We start from the raw sequence: 19,893 nt of genomic DNA on the forward strand, positions 1-19,893 counted from the left end.
TTTCCATATTGAACTTCAAAAGAGAGGAGAAGACAAAGCAAGTTATATTTAACTATTAAGATGAGATTATGTGTTGGTGCATAAATTTTCAAGTGAACATTTCACTTAGATCTACTCTGCTTGCCCTCTCATGACAATGGTACAAGATGAGTGTTGTAGGGATGAGGATGTTTAATATAAATGTGCTAAAATAGTGGAGTAGCATTATAGGCACAATATGTAATAACTTTAAGCATGTAATGAATATCTCAAAAATAAAAAATATAGTTGCCTATGTAATTCACCTATATTAAAAGGAAATATAGAGAAATGATTACTAAATATCTTCTATCACACTTATCTGGAATCAGTCACTTTCAATTTACAAGAATACAAATTAGTCAAAGAATGCCTGCCTCACAACTAATAGATAACTCTTTGTAACTTCATTATCTAGCTAATGAAGGTACTCAAACAAATCTAGTAGAAAATTCTACCCAAAAATATGTCTAAGAAAAAATAAACTTGTTAATTAGTAGGCCATGGCTCTGCCATTTGAAATTCTTTTCCTGCTTCCATTTTTCCTTTTACCCTTAACTTTTTTCTTCTTCAAAGTTCTCAGATCATCCAAAATCACACAACTTCCACCAGGACCAACACCATGGCCAGTCATAGGAAACATTTTTCATATGGGAAAAATGCCTCATATAACTCTGACAAATTTTGCAAAAATATATGGCCCTCTTATGTCCCTGAGGCTTGGAAGTCAATGTCTAGTTGTTGGATCATCATCTTCTACTGCTATAGAAATCCTCAAAACCCATGATAGAATTCTGTCAGGGAGACATGTTCCAAATGCTGTTCCAGCAAAAAGATCAGATCTTGACAAGATATCAATGGGCTGGACTTTTGAGTGTCACAATGAATGGAGATACTTGAGGACTTTATGCAGAACTGATCTTTTCTCAGGCAAAGTATTGGAGTCTCAAGCTTATTTGAGGGAGAAAAAAGTGATGGAATTGGTAGAATTCTTGAGGTCAAAAGAAGGTCAAGTGGTGAATATTGGAGAGCTAGTCTTTGCAACTGTTTTGAACATGTTGAGTAATGTTCTGATATCTAAAGATATGGTTAATTTGGAGAAAGAAATAGAAGATGGTGGGATTAGAAATCTAATAAGGGGATTAGTGGAAGCAATCTCAGCTCCAAATGTATCTGATTTTTATCCAGTTTTAGGTAAATTAGATCTTCAAGGTCTGCGAAAAAGAGCTAGATATGTAATGACAGAGATTCGTTCTAACTGGGAACTGATTCTTGAAGAAAGAAGGAAAAATAAAGAGAGTGGTTCTTCTAGCCAACATGATTTCTTGGAAGCTCTCCTTGATAATGGTCTTACCAATGATTGTATCCACCAGTTATTTGTGGTTTGTTCCCTCTCCTTCTCTCGAATTTGCTTTCTGAGATTCAATTTCTGGTATAAACCAAGTTAGTCTTTATAGCAGTATCTGAAAAATGAAAATCAAAGTAATCATGTTAGTCTTTGTGCATATATACTGTTATACAACTGATACCGATGCATTTAGCCTCCTTAGTACTTCTCTTTTTAAAGTTCATATATTTAAGAAAGTTGGAGTTCTCTATTCAGATGTAGTGTATGACAAGTATTCCTCTAACCATGTGAAGGAGTTAGTCTCTGCTGGTTCAGACACCAGTACCTCAACAATTGAGTGGGCGATGGCAGAACTGATAAAAAATGTAGAGTCAATGAAGAAAGTTCAAGAGGAGCTCGAGATAGAACTCAGTGAAAGTGATTACCCAAAAGAATCTCAATTGCTGCAGATGTCCTATGTCCAAGCCTGTGTGAAGGAAACACTTAGGTTGCATCCTCCAGCACCATTTCTGCTTCCACATCGTGCTATTGAAACCTGCCAAGTGATGAATCACACAATTCCTAAAGACGCTCAAATCTTGGTTAATATCTGGGCTATCACGAGAGATCCTTTGATATGGGAAGATCCAGAGATGTTTAGACCACAGAGGTTTCTGAGTTCCGATATGGACTTCAAAGGGAATGACTTTGAGTTCTTACCCTTTGGTGCAGGAAGGAGAATATGCCCAGGCCTGCCAATGGCTGCAATAATAATTCCCTTACTCCTTGCTTCGCTTGTTCATTTCTTTGATTGGGAGCTTCCTCACGGAGAACATCCCACCGAGCTAGACATGACTGAAAAGTTTGGAGTAACACTGCAAAAGAAAGAACCGCTGCTTCTGATTCCCAAGCCCAGAAAATGACCATTGAGATATACAATCAGTATCTCTTATTTGTGTTATCCGTTGGAAAGTCTATCTGCAATAAAGAACGATAGAATGACAACCTACAAAGAATTTGTTTACCTTTTCCCTCTGTACAAAATGAACAACAGTTGTGTGTCTATGACTAAAAGAAGAGCTTTGACATAAGAACAATCAATAAACTTGGCTGATAATAAGAGGATGAACTTCCATCAGCATCAAGGGGTGCTTAAACGGGGACTGTGTGCAGCACTGTCGTCCTCTGCTTTGTGATCCTGTAGTCCTCACATGAATACATCTTCAACAGTTCCCTTTTTGTTATCCCTGTGCATTAGATACAAGTATTTCTTGTTCTCCTGTAATATCGTGTAATCATAAACAGAAGTTCTTTTGGTGATAAGAGACAAGTCATAGTCCTATTAAGATAAGATCATGTGTCAAGTTGCATGATTTCCAAGTAAAAATGTTTCACTTGGGTGTACTCTCCTTACCATTGATGACAATGGAATAGTATTCACAAGATGAGTATCGCAAAGATACGGATGCTGAGATGGATGTGCTAAAGTAGTGGCATAACATTTTAGGCAGAACAGGTAATAGCTAGAAGGATGTCATGAGCATCACAAAAACCTAGATAATGATTGTCTACTTATTGTACAAGAGATGTTTGAACCTGTTAACTTTTTGAAAAAAAATAAAGAATTAAAGATTGAAAGGTCACCTATATAAAAAAATGAAATGCTCCAAACGACCTACTATAGTCGTTAGTAAGATTTCTGTTTCATGACAAACAGATAGAAAAATTGACACCATAAATATTTTCCCCTACATCAATCTAGAATCAATCAATTTCAGTTCACAATAATACAATTACAAAATGACTTTCTCCACAAATAGAAGTAGATAAGTACTATTTACTACAGGATCTAGCTTATGAAGTTACTTCAGTAAATCTGGTAGAAACTTGTACACTAAAATATAAAAGATTTGAAAGAAAAAAAGAACTTGTTCATTTGCAGGGTCAGCAATTAGAAATTATGTTCCTGCTTCCACTTTTCCTCTTGGCCTTAATTTTTTTCATCTTCAATATTTTCAGATCATCAAAAACCACACAACTTCCACCAGGACCAACACCATGGCCAGTCATAGGTAATATTTTTCAAATGGGAAAAATGCCTCACATAACTCTGACAAATTTAGCAAAAACTTATGGCCCTCTTATGTCCCTAAAGCTTGGAACTAAATGGTTAGTTGTTGGATCATCACCTCTTGCTGCTATAGAAATCCTCAAAACCCATGATAGAATTCTGTCAGGGAGAGATGTTCCAAATGCTGCTCCATCAAAAGGGTTAGATCTTGACAAGACATCATTGGGCTGGAGATCTGAATGTAACAGTGGATGGAGATACTTGAGGACTTTATGCAGAACCGAGCTTTTCGCTGGAAAAGTATTGGAGTCTCAAGCTTGTCTGAGGGAGAAAAAAGTGATGGAATTGGTAGAATTCTTGAGGACAAAAGAAGGTCAAGTGGTGAATATTGGAGAGCTAGTCTTTGCAACTGTGATGAACATGCTGAGTAATGTTCTGATATCTAAGGATATGGTTAATTTGGAGGAAGAAATAGAAGATGGCGAGATAAAAAGTCTTGTAAGGGGAATAGTGGAAGTGCTCTCTGCTCCAAATATATCTGATTTATATCCTGTTTTAGGTAAATTAGATCTTCAAGGTCTGCAAAAAAAATCTATAGATTTAGTGACAAAGCTTTGTTCCAACTGGGAACCGATTCTTGAAGAAAGAAGGAACAGTAGGGAGAAGGGTTCTTCTAGCCAACAAGATTTCTTGGAAACTCTCCTTGATAATGGTTTCATCAATGATAGTATCCACCAGTTATTAATGGTTTGTTTCCTCTCCTTCTTTCAGAATTTGATTTATAAAATTCATTTTTAAACTAAGATTTAGTATTTGAAAAATGAAAATCAAAGTAATCATGTTAGTCTTGTGCATATCTGTTGTTATACAACTAATATTACCGATGCATTGAACCTTTAGCACTTCTCTTTTTAAACTCGAGAAAGTTGGGAGTTTTCTATTGGGATGTAGTATTTGACAAGTTTCCTTTTAACCCTGTGAAGGAGTTACTCTTAGCTGGTTCAGACACCACTACCTCAACAATTGAGTGGGCGATGGCAGAACTGATAAAGAACGTAGAGTCAATGAAGAAAGTTCAAGAGGAGCTCGAGATAGAACTCAGTGAAAGTGATTACCTAAAAGAATCTCAATTGCTGCAGATGTCCTATATCCAAGCCTGTGTAAAGGAAACGCTTAGGTTGCATCCTCCAGGACCGTTGTTGCTTCCACATCGTGCTATCAAAACCTGCCAAGTGATGAGTTACACAATTCCTAAAGACGCGCAAATCTTTGTTAACGTCTGGGCTATCACAAGGGATCCTTTGATATGGGAAGAACCAGACATGTTTAGACCACAGAGGTTTCTGAATTCTGATATGGATTTCAAAGGGAATGACTTTGAGTACTTACCCTTTGGTGCAGGACGAAGAATATGCCCAGCCCTGCCAATGGCTGCAATAATAATTCCGTTAGTCCTTGCTTCACTTGTTCATTTCTTTGATTGGGAACTTCCTCATGGAAAATGTCCTGTTGAGCTAGACATGACTGAACAGTTTGGAGTAACACTACAAAAGAAAGAACCGCTGCTTCTGATTCCTAAGGCCAGAAAATAACCTTGCACTGTGTGGTAGATACTAGTATATGTTTTCCTTCTGTGTTTGTGTAGTTGTTTATAGACAAGACCATGTGCAAAATATATATAATATATTTCATTTGGGTTTTACTCTCCTTGCCCTTAAAGATACAGAGGGTATCCAAACATACAAATATAAATGGAAGGCAAAAAAATTGTGACTGACATGAGAAAATTACTAAAAGAATCACTTCATTGAAAACAATATCTGGACAACTTCTTGCTACAATTGAATGAGAAACAATGACAAATCATTACAACCAAAGAAATAATACATTGATGAAACTGACTGAATATACTGAAGTAAGAAAGAATACCTAGCTTACAAGAAGAATAAAGAATGAATACAAATATGAAATCAAAGGTACCAAAACAAAATGAACCCCGACACCTATGCATTTTTATCTAAAAGATTTTCTTTTCTTACCAGATTGGCAAATCTATCTGCAATAAAGAATGAAAGAATGACACTACCTCTACAAAGAATTTGTTAACCTTTTTTCCTGTGTACGAAAAGAACAACGGCTTGTGTGTCTATCAATGAATGAAGAGTTTCGACGAAAGAAAATCAATCAACTTGGCTGATAATAAGAGGATGAACTTCCAGCAGCATCAATGGGTGTCCACGCGGAGACTGTGCATAGAGGCTGGTCTAACCAACTCAGAGTAAGTGCAGCATCGTCATTCCCCTGCTTTTTGACCCTGTAGTCTTCACATGAGTACATCTTCAACAGCATTTGACTCTGAAGCAGTTCCCTTTCTGTAATCCCAGTGCATCTGAAACCCCCTTGTTCCATCAACTTCCGCCATTTCCCAAAGCATTCATGCCTTTCAGTCCTATCTCGTCCTTCACAAGCAATGATATTTCTAATATCCCGAGCAAACAACTCCTCTATCTTAATCCTGGCAGGACTGTCTAATGGAAGACTGAAAGCAATAGAATCAAATACAGCAGCATAGTATCTAAGTGAGTTGACAAGTCTTGCTTCCAAGCTAGGCTCATTGTGCTCAGCTTCTTGCTCTGCCATCAGAATAATGGTGGGATTTGTGCTTCTAATCAGCCCCAAAAAGTCCCTCAGGATCCCCCCAGAACTATCATATAGAAGCCTATGCATCTGCAACACACAATTCACTGCAACACTTTCTCCCTCTTTTACATGAAGCATCCATAGCCGTACATCTTCCAACCTGTCAACAACTGGATGGAACTCGAAAGCCAGATTCAACGCCTCAGCAAACTCGGCAAGTCTATCTCCTGTTTCAACAAGATCCTGCTTTGATTCTCCTATACCAGTAATTCTAACATGAGTAGGAGGGTTGGGCCTAGAAGCCAAACTCTGAAACAAGCTAGGCCACTGCAGCCCTTGCTTAATGTCAAAATCAATAATGTGAACCCGGTCCTTGCCTTCAAAAGCTCTAAGCAGAATCTCATTTGATGTGAAATGGATGAACTTTGGAATTGGACTAACCTGATTCAACAGCCTCAATGCTGTACTGTTATCATCATCTAAACGATCAAGGTCCCGAGGGGGTATAATGTGAAAGATATGAGGCCAAATCCTTGCAACACGCAAAGCTAAAGCTTCGGTGAAGTAAGCAGTTAGCCGACTTACTGGAGACCCTCTTGGAGAGGCAAGCTGCCCTAGCCTAGCTATCAGTTGATTAACGCCAGTAACATTCCTTGAGCCAATTGCTTCAACACAACTCACAAGTAAGCTGATCAGCTCAGCTGCATCCTCCTCCCTGTGGTTATTATGCCCATTATGTGCTGTTACAACTTCACCCCTGTCATTTGGATTAGGTAGGCTAGAACCATTGCCTACTTCATGCTCCCCGAGATTCTCATTTGGCCTAAGAACCAAGCCATGACTGTCTAAAGAAGCACTTGATACTGAGGCCTCTCTGGCAAGATCTTGACTTGTTGAGACATTCTTGTCACCAAAATTAGTAATCTCAGTCACTACAGATTCAATCCAAGGATTGTTTGACATAGGCAGAGGTGGTGATATCACCTCATTTGGCACATAACATGCACTCTCTTCCTCTCCGGAACAAGAAAAGGAGAATGGTGCTGCTTGAGGTGGATGAAGGCCTGCAATTAGGGGAACTGATCGCGCCGCATTGAAACCTGATTGTAACCAGAAATCGCCACCACCCAATTGGCTCAAACTCAGATCATAGCCATCTTCTGAAGAATCACCTGACTTCCTATTACTTTTTTTCCTCTTAGCTCTGCTCATGCAGCTCTCATCATCAATACATCCCTGCTCAGCATACCTCTTCAAGCTCCTACCTTTTTCCCAAAATTCATCTTTGCTTTCTCTCCTACCTTCTACATATGATGTCTGAGCACTTGTCGATGATGGCGGTAGACGAATGTTCTGCTTGAGAGAGCAAGTACTGTTCTTCGCTTCAATTGGCTTCTCAACAGAAAGTCCCACTGGCCTACTAATGGACTGGGACCTTGAGGTATCTTTCCTAGCAAAACTACATGGCAAGTCCAATCTTTGTGTGCTCATTGAAGGGAAATTACAAGCTTGAAACTGTGCAGATGCTTCACTCCTTAATCTATGCCTAGGTGACAACAATGAAGAAGAACAACCAGCCAACATTCTTCACACCCTTCCAATTTTTTTCTTTTCTTTTCAACTCCAACTCACCCAACCCCTTTTCTTCTCTATGTCTCTGTCTCTCTTATCTTTCTATATATGTATATATTTTCACTATGAAATATACAATATGATAATGCTAAATTTCTATAGATGATCCAAGAGAAACAGAACAATGTCTATATGTGAGTGTGTGTGAAGTTCCAAGAAAAACAAAAACTGGAATCCGATGCCAAAAAACAAAATGTGATATCTGTGTGTCCTATATATAATATTTCTATATGCAACAAAGAATGGAATCAACAACAATACACAAACACCAAAATAGAAAGAATCAAAGAATTGGAAAGAATCTCCTATTATCAACAATTTTAATACCTACCAAAAAAAAATCATCGGATTCCAAAACTTTCACAGTACAATAAAATTCATTATCTAGAAATATGATTTCCCAAAGAATTGAAAGAAGAAGAACTCACACCATGAATGTAGAAACTCTGAACACATTTTTTCCCAGAAATGCAGCAGAAAAACTGAAACTTTGAGCTACCCACTTCAGCAAAATACACTTTCAACAATCCCATGCCAGCTTAGCTGAAATCAACACCCTAAAAATTGAATCTTTATGCAACTCATTTCACCAAACAAGATTTCAAACAACCCCCACAAGAAAATCCTAGCTAAAACTTTAACCAAAATCTACACCAACCCCCCAAGATAATGACCCCTTAAGCCCTCATACATGCATGTAAACAGACAAATCAACTGTCATCATCATCATCATTATAATCACCACAGAGAAAAACTGAAGAAAAAGAAGTAACTTCCCAAAGCCCCACTACCCAAAAAAGTTAAACCCCATATACAACTGTGTTATTTTATATATCAAGATTGAAACAACCCTCTTCTTGTTTTTTACTTCCAGAGGGAAACAAATCATGGCTTGGTAAAGATGATGTTGGAGAAAGGGGAGAGAGGAACCTCCATCTATCACCGTCCGATCTTAATCAGACGGTGGAAAAGGAACAAGAATATGACCGTTGAGGTGTATGTCAGAGGAATATAACCGTTGAGAGAGAGAGTTGGTATTGTAGGGAACAGTGTCAAAAATTATTTTTCTTTCGCCCGTTTTAATTTATCTGTCTTATTTTAACTATCATAAAATTAACAAACTAAAAAAAAACTTTATCTATATGTTTTAGCTTTAGGCGTGTACAAATAAAAACTTAAATTTGTATATAGATGATCAAGTAATCATACACATCCTACCTGGTATGATACAATAAGAGCGTAAGACACAAATCAAGGGGACCTAGAGTATGCCCTCGGTAAAAAATTATGTTATATATTTAAGGCATTTTTAAGAATTTTTATATTAATATATTGATTTGTTTGAACCTCCTGAATATAAGATTAGAGGTCGGCTTAGTAGTTTAGGGGTTCAAAAGCATTACTTTTTTTTTTAATTTCCTTAATGGAAATCCTGAATCCGCCACTGACGCAAATGGTCACGTACGACGTCAAGTAGAATTTACTTATTCAATTCTATATAAATTTAAGTATCTACTCATTCACGCGTAAAGTTAAAAAAAAAATATTTCGTAATTAAGTTAAAAGACATGATCATGTATTAAACTTTTTTATTTTGTTTGTTTGTTCTTTTAGAGGGTGCAGGTGAAGTCACGTCCCATGCACGTGCATGTCTCATGATACCCGTTTTTTACTTGACCGTTGCTTTTTTGTTTAACCATTTTAATTAGTGAAGTTTTCTGGGAAATTACAAATTATTAACTGACTAATCAGGGAAATTACTGTATAGAGGCCAGTGATAGTGGACTGTAATTTATTTTAGTTTAATTAATTAATTAGATTGCTTTAATGATGGACATATCAATGAGGACAAAGAAGGGGGGCCAGTTGCAAAAAGATTCGTACCAATGTTGGAGTGATCCCTTTTGTTTTATAGTTTCATATTATGTGTATTTTAAAGATTTTCTGCACACATTTTAAGATTAATATTTTAGTCCGTCGAGCGAAAATATGAAGGTTGAGGATTAGAATAGAAAGTTAGTAGATAGTTGATATCGTTTAGTTTTTATTAGTATTATTTGCTATTTCTTTTGTTTTGATTATCTTGTTATATATTTGTTGTTGTTATTTTATTTTTTTTTGTTTTCTTTTTACGTGAATTATATATTATTACATTGCCGTTTCAAAGTTGTTTTGAAATATTTTACTTGAGGTGATGATCTATCGATAACAACATTTCTATCTCAAACACATGACCCCCATTAGACAGTTTCACTTGTCGGATTACATTGGATATGTTGTTACTCTCTCGGTTTATTTTTACTTATTCATTATATTTGAAATATATATTTATTTATTACTTAATTCTAATTTATACTTATTATTAACTATAGTTATTTTTTGTTATATTTTTTGAATTATAAAATATTAATTTATTTATTATACTTTAAGAAGTACGTAAGTCAAAATTAAACAAGTAAAAATAAATGGAAGAATTTTTATATTAAGAAAATATTTAGTAGCACGGTCATAAGAGTATGTGAACGTTCAACTACATAGCAAAAATGGAAACAAATGACCTCTTTTTTTTCCTTCTAAAATCTTAATTATTTGAGATAAATTTGACTTGCCAAAAAGGACTGTTGTATTAATAAATGCACACAATGTTTAGTTTAAGACTACAATAATAATTGTTTAATAATATAAAATTTTAGATAGATAATATTGAAGTAAGCAAATTGTTGAGTTGAAATCTCAGTAAAGGATTGAAGTGATTGGTTAAAGAAGAAAACTGAACTTGCGCTTAAGATAGAGATTAAACTTGCGCTTAAGATAATATTAGTGTAGACGTAAACAATAAAAAATTACGTCTTTAGAATAATTTAAATTTCTTAATAGTTAAAAAATACAATTCACAAAAATTTATTGTAATTCATATTTAAGGTCAATAAAATAAATTCACAATATGATCTTCAAAGACAAAAAATATTAGATAATCTTTTCGTATGTCCTAGCTTTAATGGATAAAATTATTCAACACCTATACTAAAACTAATCAAAATATACACAAACTGATTAAAACATCACAAAACTACTACTATAAAAGAAAAGTTGTCTACAACTCTTTGCTGCCGTTGTAAGTAGATAAGTTGTGGTGTACTATTATTTCAGTATTACATGTGAAATCCAATTGCCATCACATTGATTTGGTCAAATATCTTGTTAGGTTCATTATTGTGCTTACTACGATTAATTTATCCGAAATAATTAATATATGTGGAAAGAATAATATAACTAAGCATGGTATAAAATTAAGATTACTAAAAAGTATATCCTTTCCATTTGAAATTAATTAAATTATTGAGGTGTTTCACATCCTTTAAGAAAAGAAGATTAAAACATAAATTTTATATATCTTTTATTTTTATCGTTATTAATTTTAATCAAAATTATAATTAAAATAACTAAATGTTAATTAATAAATAATTTCGATGCTACCTAATGTAGGATAAAATTGGAAGAACATTCTAAAAGAAGTTGTGACGTTTATGAAAAGTCGTTACTTTTATGAAAAAATTGTGAGTTTTATCAAAAGTTGTGACTTTTATAAAGAGTTGAGACTTTTATGAAAGATTGTGACGTAAAGTTGCGAGTTTTTCAAAGAGTTGCAACTTTTCTGGCAAGACACTATACATTTGTTCGCAATACACTTTGTTGTCTATAAATAGAGGGGTTTTCTCTCATTTCAAAATAACGAAAATTCTGAACTTCTTCTTCTGCAAAGTTAAATATTTGATTCTGAACTTTTTCTTCTTCTGCACAATTAAATACTTGTGTACTTGACTAGGAGACACTCTGTATTCAGTAGGCTCGATTTTTTCTTTCTGTCATTCTATTTTAACAAATCCTGGAATGTTTCTTAAGTTATTGATTTATGTTTATGATATTCATTGTTGTTTTTTTGATACATGTTCTAAACTTTGTTATTTATGTTTTTGTAAAGTTATTGTTACAAGTATTTATTTGTATAGACTATATGTAAATCCAATTACTGCAGATTCACAAATTTACAGATACGTTTATTTACAACATTCTCCAAAGAAATCTTTTCTTCTCCAAGAGATCAAACCTAATAATTTATATAATTCATCTTTTATTGTTATCATAATTATTTTAAATTAATAGGAGATAAAAGAAAATAGAAAATCAAATGATAGAATTAAAAGCAACACTTAATTTTAATTATATGATATACAATTATGACTATTCTCACATCAAAGTACTTTTTTAAACTTTTTCCATTATCCTTACTTTTCTTTCATCGTTTCGAAGGATCGTTTTCTTTGGGCAACTTCAATTTCAAAACATTATCAAAACTATACTCACTCCATCTCATTTTATGTCATTCTTTCTATAAATAATTGAATCACAATACTTGTCATTTTATAAAATCTATGCATAAATTACCATATTTTACCAGTTATACCCTTGATAAAGTTGATTAATCTTAAAAATGTATTCATCAATTATTATAAAATTGACTTGAACATCAAATACAAGAAAAGTTTAATTGCGCAAAGCACAGGCCCCTTTACTAGTTTAATTTATTTGAAATGGAGGGAGAAAAAACCCACAAAATGAAATGATGAAAGAGAAGTTCCCAAAAAACTCTACGCTATTGAGATATGAAAGTAATAGGAATAATTTAGTAAAATAATCACTTTGAGGGACGTGATGAATTAAAACATAACAAATAAGATGAACCCAGTAGAAGTATGCTCGTATTTCTCTAAAGCCGGTCCATAATGCGCATTACGTTCCAGCTTATGTCGCATTACAACTTGACAAGCTATATACTATTTTTGTGGACAATTCAAAAAGCAAATGACTTAATTCCACATATTAAGCACCATAAATCGTTGGAATACTCCTCACCCACCATGATCATCAATGGCATTCTCCCTAGCGACCAGATAAATATGCAGCGATGTTTACCAACCAAAATAAACCAACCCATGAACACCATTTTCACGTATGTATGTATAAATCTATGTTTTTGAGGAAATATCTGAAACTACTTTACAACGTGAATGACTTATATCGACTCCAGAAACAAGGCTTCTTGTTTGCTGGTCAACCCCAGTTCGTCCAGAGACACAGTACTCTCTCCGTCACTGAAAGCACGCCTTGGGTAAGGTCTTACCTGCATGTGGTAGACATTGAATTAGCAATTATTCAACATCAGTTTCTCTTATTCATAGCTGTGGTGTCCAACACAGACGAACTGCAAGCAACACGACTAATTTCGGGGGATACCTTGTTACCACCTACCAGCACAATTACCAGGTAATCTGTCCACCAAGACTTGGACAGAGGAGAATAATTACCTGTTGTCTTTACCTTTATTGGGATTTGAACCAACTCGTGGTTCTCAACCCGCTTCATCTTTGACCACTAGGCTACATCCACCCACCCACACTATCTAAACCAAGAAAAATGAAGTACATAACCAGTCTAACACGTGTATGAACTCATTACAACACAATTATTTCGCAAAACACAATTACTGTCAAAGTGGAAGTTCCTAACAATTTTGAATGTTGAAACAACTCTTGAGCAACACACTGAGGAGCATTTGTTTAAAAACATATATTATCCAAAGTTCCCAAACCCCAACAAATAGGGAAATACCACTCTAAAGTTAAAAGAGAGTTACCAATCTATATGTGCCGGGCTTGATCACTCTGCCGATATCAATGTAATCGAAAAGGGACTGCGAAGCACACATTGATCCAGTTAATCATTCATAAAATATACCATAGAATCTGCAGTAATCATGTCACCTCAACACCAATATACCTGTAATCTATCAGATTTGAGAAAGCGCCGGCCTCTGCGGCTGCCATCAGGCATACGCACAACGAGATTCACAGCATTCTCATTATCTGCTGTGGGCTCCTGAGGAAGGGAAGCTTCTTTTGCTGCTAGTTGTCTCTCCATTTCCTGATCAATAACTGAGTTAGGGATTCTAAAGCCATTGGATTATCTAGACATTACTCACTACAGAGATGACATATGGGTTTCCCAATACCTTCGAATTTAACAACAATCACAGAGAAGGAGAAATGAATTTTTTACCACCTAAAGGATAAACCATTTTTGTGCGTGCATGTACAAACACCCTATGACATGTACAAACAGAAAAGAGGCTGGGAGCATATCACCCAACTAAAATGAAAATCGTGTTGAAGAACAATGATGATGTAAAAACAAATAATAAAAGGAGATTGGATGACAAAAAATCCACATTACTGATAAAATATGTGAGGGACAAAAGTGCACGGGTTTCAGTGTTCCCATTGTTTCCCTTTTTAGGCCAGAGATATGGTGCTTTATACCTTTTCCTCCTCTGCTTTCCTTCGTAATTCCTCCTCCTCCAGTCTCTTCTCTTCAAGTGCAGCTTCAGCTTCTTGCTTGGCCTTCAATTCCTTTTCTCTATCAGCTTGCAATGCAGCATGATATTCATCATCCTACGTACAAATATTAGAAGCAGAATCAGGTGAGTAATAGCTAATTTAATTGCAGCTGAGGGCTTAAAATGCTAACCTGCTGTTCCCGAAGTAAACGCTGTGCCACAAGAGACGGAGATGGGGCACGAGGCATGCGCCATTGATAGGGGCCCATAGGTCCATCAGCACCATTCTGAATAGGCTGATGAGGTGCAGATGGCAATCGGTATCCAGTACCCTCAGGTATTCCACCAAATATTGCAGCTTCAAGCATGACAGCTTCATCATGCTCCAGGGATGACATGCCCCCCCACTTCAAGGAAATCATATGGAAGTACAGGGTAAACATATGCACAGTCCAAAGCCAAAATGACTATGTATGATGAGATCTACCACTAAAACAGCGAAAAAAATACCTCATCAGACTGGAAGTCAGCACCGTTTCTTGGGGAGTGATTAAGATTCTGTCGAGGACTTGATAATGGGCTAACAACACGTTCTTCGACATCCTGAGCTGTTTCAGAACCTGAAGACATAGGTTTTCTTCTGCGCCAAACCAGTGGTTCCTCTTCTAAATCTTCAGCCTCATCTTGGATGGATGAACTCCCCACCTCTGATCTAAATTGCCTGGGGAAACTAGTTAGATAATCCAAAAAACACAGAAAAGTGCTCTCTTTACTCTGACAAAGTACATACATAAGGGTAGGTGTAGGTTGAAGCAGGGATGCCCCGCTTGCAAGTGTGAGACGGGTAAGCAATGCGCAAAGAGATACATAGAGAAATTTTATCTTCACAAAAAAATATTCCAGAAAATAACTAGTACCTTCCATTTGAAATTGTTGATTTTCCATGCTCATTCTCTTCAGCTGGCTTATAACCTTCTGATTCTGGTATAGCTTTACTTTCTTCATGCATCGCTTTCTCCTGCTCAGCAGCCTAAATTTCCTCCGTGTCAGCATGAGAAATACCAGCTTAGAAAAAAAGTACAGCAATAGTAAAAACGAAACCTTCAAAGACAAAGAGACTGCACGTGCAAGTTCAGCATCCTCTAGATGAGACTCCCTTGGTTGAGGCCTTGAATCACTTAGGTCCTGTTGCATGAAAAAAATATCAATGATGAAAGCGGAAGAAGCTCTAAGGACATCACAACTAGCAATATCACTACGTACACTGTTGACATCAAATCGTTGGGTCGACATTTCAGCATCACGTCTAGAAGCTTCAATCGCAGCACGAACCATTTCCTCCTCAATATCATTGGCATAGTCTGGTAAGACATCACCACCAGGAGCACTTGGTCCTGAGAATACTGCTGTAGAGTCCCCACCAAAGATATCATCATTTGTTCTATCACGCCTGACAGCACGTGTTGCCAGGGGACCTGGAATTACTTCATCATCGTCATCGTCCTCATCAATTATGACAGTCCCACGAGTTTCTGGGCCTTGAGTCTGATCAGCGTCTGTAACATCCTCAATAACAGGAGCATTTCTAGAATGACCAGATTGTCCATCCCCATCCTTCACCTCAATAGGGATCTCTCTTACTTGTCTTGGATGTGAAACAAACGGAGCACGGCTAGTAAGATCGGTGTCAAACATACTTCGAGTGAAACTAGGATCAAGAAGGGAGAAAGCATTTGGAGTTCTAGAAGAGGAAAAAACTGAAAAGGGAGGTCTGTGAAATTCCTCTGTAATCGGATCATCTATTTCCATATCATCCTCGTGTGGAGCAGCAGAAACAGGTGCTGGATGTACTCTGCATAATTAGAAACAATCAGCAACTGACAGTAAGTAAGATCATTATAGCTTCCGACAAAATATAAAAAAGGAAGAAGAAGAAATAATCAGCTATCAAACAAGCACAATGGGGGAGCCAATGGACAATGTACTAATGATACCAAGGACATGTATTACTAACCTATTGATGTCCCCCTGGTTGAAATGTGCATTCACAGCTTCATTCAGACTCCTGCCATGCTCCTATCAACACATCATGCAAGATAAGAAAGCTATTTCATTCAAAGAACAAAAGAACAGATATATGGAGCTCCCATATCAAGTGTAATGGTTTTTAAGTCAAGCACCGAGAATGACAATGGCAGAACATTTGTAAAATATGTCCTAAAGATGCAAAAGAGACACTAAAGTGCATCTCCAGCCTTATATCAATCAATAGATTGTCTGGTAACTTCTATGTGATGACAATAGAATATTAAAATTCAAGAAGATAAAACACACCTAATGAAAGAAAAGCACTCGACCAAAAACAACCATCTCACGGATTTTCTTTCATGCGTACATTTAAGCTTCTACTACAAGACTCTTGGCTTTCTTTATTCCAGGTGGCGGGGAGTGATTGAGCAAAAGATTGGTCATGTATCGGAAGGATAATATAGTAATTAATTAGTTTAAGATTAATTGTGGGGGAAATATGAAAATTTGATCACCATCATTTCCTTGCAGTAGATTCTAGATCTATCGAGTATGGCAGGGGAGGCGAACCAAGATCCTATGAGCATTAAGTTCAGTTATACACGCAACTTTTTTTCTCAAAAATATATAGACAAGACAAAAGGACATGACGGCATTGCTTAGATTCTCCTGAAATTCTATCATTTTCTTGAATACAACTTGATACATCACATGTATTTTTTACCAGATCACCTCTCTATTCGTCGCCCTCTTATACCGGTAAGACGGGACTGAAAAGGAACATCCAGTGGAGCACTCACCCATAGCCAGGCACGCCTTATTTTATTTTTTTGGAGGGGGGGTTATAGAGGAGAACATGATTTTATGGAATATCACCTATCATTGTCTACTTAAAATAGTGGGATTTTCTTTTCAAATTCAAGGCTTTGGGATTCCCGAGGATTCTTTCTTTCAGATGATTATCAGAATGCCTAAGGCACAGACCCCTCAAATTCAAAAAGTACTGCACGAGGACACATATATTAACTAGTATATAGTTAAAGCTCATTTGACGTCTGACTGCAGGATGTTCGCCGCTAGCACTTGTGGGTCTTGTGGAAAGAGAGTAATAGAAGGAACTCTCGAGGTATTAGATCATCATAGATGATTTTATACATTCCGCGATAACCTCCTTTTTTCAATAAGGTAAATAATTCTATTGAAGTGTTTGGGCAAAAAAACTGCACACTTGTTGAATACCCCAAAAAGATACTGACAAAAGATATGGTTTTCTATGCACATCATCCACTCTCTCTACAAAGAGGAACCTCATAGATGCACAAAAAAGAAATAAGGAACAAGAGGTTATTCCTTGACTGTCAAAATCAATCTCTGCTCCATACGCTTTCTTGTTTCTCTTTCCTGAAGTGCAAATAGAGAAACCCTCCATGCCCAGCATTTTCTCCTCCATCCTCCATAGTCCCAACTACACGACCTTCTTTCAGAATACCTGGCATCAGCCAGATAAACCAAACTATTCACACCATAAGCAAAAAGCTAGCCTACAATGTAGAAGGTGATCCATGTCTTCACCCACGCCCTTTTACACATATAACAGAAGGAATAGACTTTTATTCATAGTTCCTCTGGTGCATCCTTGAGGTTGCTGCTGTATAGAAAGCTGGGTGACATTTGTAGAGAGCAATATAATTATGTAAGTTCTCTAGTTTTTGGTATACAGTCTTGTGTATGAATGTTTTCTCCCACATTACTATCGTATTTATCTTGCAAAAAAAGATATCTGGCTGCACAAAACACTATTACACTACAACAGATAAAATAGCTCCAATTTAGAAAAAACAAACCAGTAAAATTGAACACCACAACCAAATAGAGACCTATCTCCAGATCCTGAAGAATAAACTGTATCAAACAGTCAAGAACCAACTTCTCCTCATTACACTTGCCACAATAAGCAGCACTACGATATGCGTGACTTCGTCAAGTTCATATCCAATTCATCCATATATACATCATGGTACAAACTACAAAACTAGTAAAAATAACTCCCTCTAAACCAATTTGATTGGAATTTTTAGCTTGTAGAGAGTCAATTTTACAAACTTTTGGAGCTTAATTGCAGTTGATCTATCCCTACTAAAAACATAACTCTCCACATTTCAAAATCGTGAAAGAATACATTAGATATTTAGATCGAATTCACTTAGTTGGCAGCTTGGAGAAACAAAATGTGTCAAATGTTTTGAGACTCTGGAAAGTGGTTCTAGTTAGACAAATCAAACATTAGCCTCTATGCAATAAAATACTAGATTAAGCTAATATCAGGAACTGTAAACAATCCGAAAGCCTCCAATTAGCAACTTCAGTTACCAGAACTTTAAAAAATGTTTTCTCATCTAAATTTATTTTCTTAAAAATCTAGATATCCAAAAACTACACAAAAATACTTCTAGTTACAATTCTCCTAGTATCATACCAAAATAGTTTCAAAATGTTGATCAAAGTTCTATAAGTTTGAATCATAGGTAGCAAAAGTGCAGATGAAGTAGCTAATTGAATTTCGTTTATAGGTTGAAGTAGCACATTCAAATTAAGTAAACGAGAATAAATTCTAAGCATTAAAATACTAAACTGGATGAAAATCAGGAACTCAATACAATCACAATAATCTATTAATTTCCAGAGAAACTTAACTTACCAAGCAAACACAATAAACCTCAGATAATTGATTACAGCACAAAAAATATCAAATTTCAAGCAATTAAATACTACACTAAGCAATAATCATAAGCTAAAAACAATCCAAAAACTCTTCCGCTAACAATCGCAGTAAATCAGAACTGCAAAAAAAAAAAATTCAAAAATTCACCTCAAGTTTCTGAATAGCGGTGGCTTCAGAAACACCAGTAATGCTCATGAATGTCTCGATTTCTTCTTGATTAGGTCTCGCCATTTTTCCACGAAAAAATCCCCAAAATTCTGCAGAAGAAACAGAGATTCTCCGATCTTTGTAAACAACTGATTTTTGAAGGAAACGTGAAAGAGTAAAATAGATAGATAGTATTTGGGGGAAACTGAATGAGCAGAGAAGAATATAATTATAGAGGGATTGAAATAAAAATTAGGGTGAAATTTGAGGGACTTGTAAGTAAATAAAGTGAAATTGCTTGTTCCTTCTATAATGTTCTTCAACTTCCACGACTTTGCTTGTAAAAAGTTTTATAAGGCCCTTGATTGTAAATTTGGATATCTTGGAGAATAAGTCGATTGGGGACTTATAGTGTGATTTGGCATAAATTGTAGGACCAAAAAGCTCGAAAAAAGGAAATAAAATAATCTTTGCTCCCAAGTGAAGGGATCCCTATTTTCATTTTTAAATAAGTATATACCACTAATCACTATTATTGAAATTAAAGAAATATTAGAAAATATAATTCGAATAGAATACGTTTACCCCATAATTAGAAACTTGAAAAAAATAATCTTGAAACTTATTTTGAATATGTTTTTTTACTTTCTAAAGTTGATTTTTGTGATCGAAAGTGTATTATTCTAATTAGTTTTTGAAATTTTGTGAATAGAATTGAACAAATTTCATAAATAAGTAATGCTTTTAATTTACTTTTATAGTCTTTATAAAATGAGAACATAGTCAAATAATATTGATAGAAATTACTCGCACGTTTTGTATTTTTGCTATCATCTTTCTCGATCTTCCAACAATATATATTTATTGTATGCACTTTATTAATTTCAAGATATATGTGTTACTTTCTACCAATA

General features: G+C 35.6%; 4 protein-coding genes across 5 annotated transcripts; 2 read left to right on the forward strand and 2 right to left on the reverse strand.

The window, feature by feature from the left end:
* The first annotated feature begins 410 nt into the window (after nt 1-410).
* On the forward strand, nt 411-2,788 carry LOC107028551 (probable (S)-N-methylcoclaurine 3'-hydroxylase isozyme 2). Its single transcript, XM_015229654.2, has 2 exons — nt 411-1,400; nt 1,660-2,788. Exons 1-2 carry the CDS (start codon nt 522-524, stop codon nt 2,266-2,268), a joined length of 1,488 nt encoding a protein of 495 aa, XP_015085140.1. The 5' UTR covers nt 411-521; the 3' UTR covers nt 2,269-2,788.
* A 146-nt stretch (nt 2,789-2,934) lies between these two features.
* LOC107028552 (probable (S)-N-methylcoclaurine 3'-hydroxylase isozyme 2) lies at nt 2,935-5,118 on the forward strand. Its single transcript, XM_015229655.2, has 2 exons — nt 2,935-4,163; nt 4,400-5,118. The coding sequence occupies exons 1-2, from the start codon at nt 3,306-3,308 to the stop codon at nt 5,006-5,008; spliced, it is 1,467 nt and encodes a 488-aa protein (XP_015085141.1). The 5' UTR covers nt 2,935-3,305; the 3' UTR covers nt 5,009-5,118.
* Nucleotides 5,119-5,223: 105 nt separating this feature from the next.
* On the reverse strand, nt 5,224-8,678 carry LOC107028550 (scarecrow-like protein 28). Its single transcript, XM_015229653.2, has one exon. The coding sequence runs from the start codon at nt 7,638-7,640 to the stop codon at nt 5,601-5,603; it is 2,040 nt and encodes a 679-aa protein (XP_015085139.1). The 5' UTR covers nt 7,641-8,678; the 3' UTR covers nt 5,224-5,600.
* Nucleotides 8,679-12,371: 3,693 nt separating this feature from the next.
* LOC107028743 (plant UBX domain-containing protein 8) lies at nt 12,372-19,195 on the reverse strand. 2 transcript variants are annotated; one of them, XM_015229925.2, is made up of 11 exons: nt 18,980-19,195; nt 16,097-16,158; nt 15,346-15,934; nt 15,184-15,267; nt 15,000-15,112; nt 14,593-14,794; nt 14,274-14,489; nt 14,066-14,197; nt 13,527-13,670; nt 13,384-13,440; nt 12,372-12,870 (listed from the first exon to the last, which is right to left on the reverse strand). In XM_015229925.2, exons 1-11 carry the CDS (start codon nt 19,061-19,063, stop codon nt 12,763-12,765), a joined length of 1,791 nt encoding a protein of 596 aa, XP_015085411.1. In that variant the 5' UTR covers nt 19,064-19,195; the 3' UTR covers nt 12,372-12,762. The 2 variants fall into 2 exon arrangements, with proteins under 2 accessions (XP_015085411.1, XP_015085410.1); XM_015229924.2 differs by having other exon boundaries at nt 14,593-14,803; nt 18,980-19,194.
* Nucleotides 19,196-19,893: the final 698 nt, after the last annotated feature.

The sequence above is a fragment of the Solanum pennellii genome, chromosome 8, assembly GCF_001406875.1.
Source record: "Solanum pennellii chromosome 8, SPENNV200".
Taxonomy (NCBI): domain Eukaryota; kingdom Viridiplantae; phylum Streptophyta; class Magnoliopsida; order Solanales; family Solanaceae; genus Solanum; species Solanum pennellii.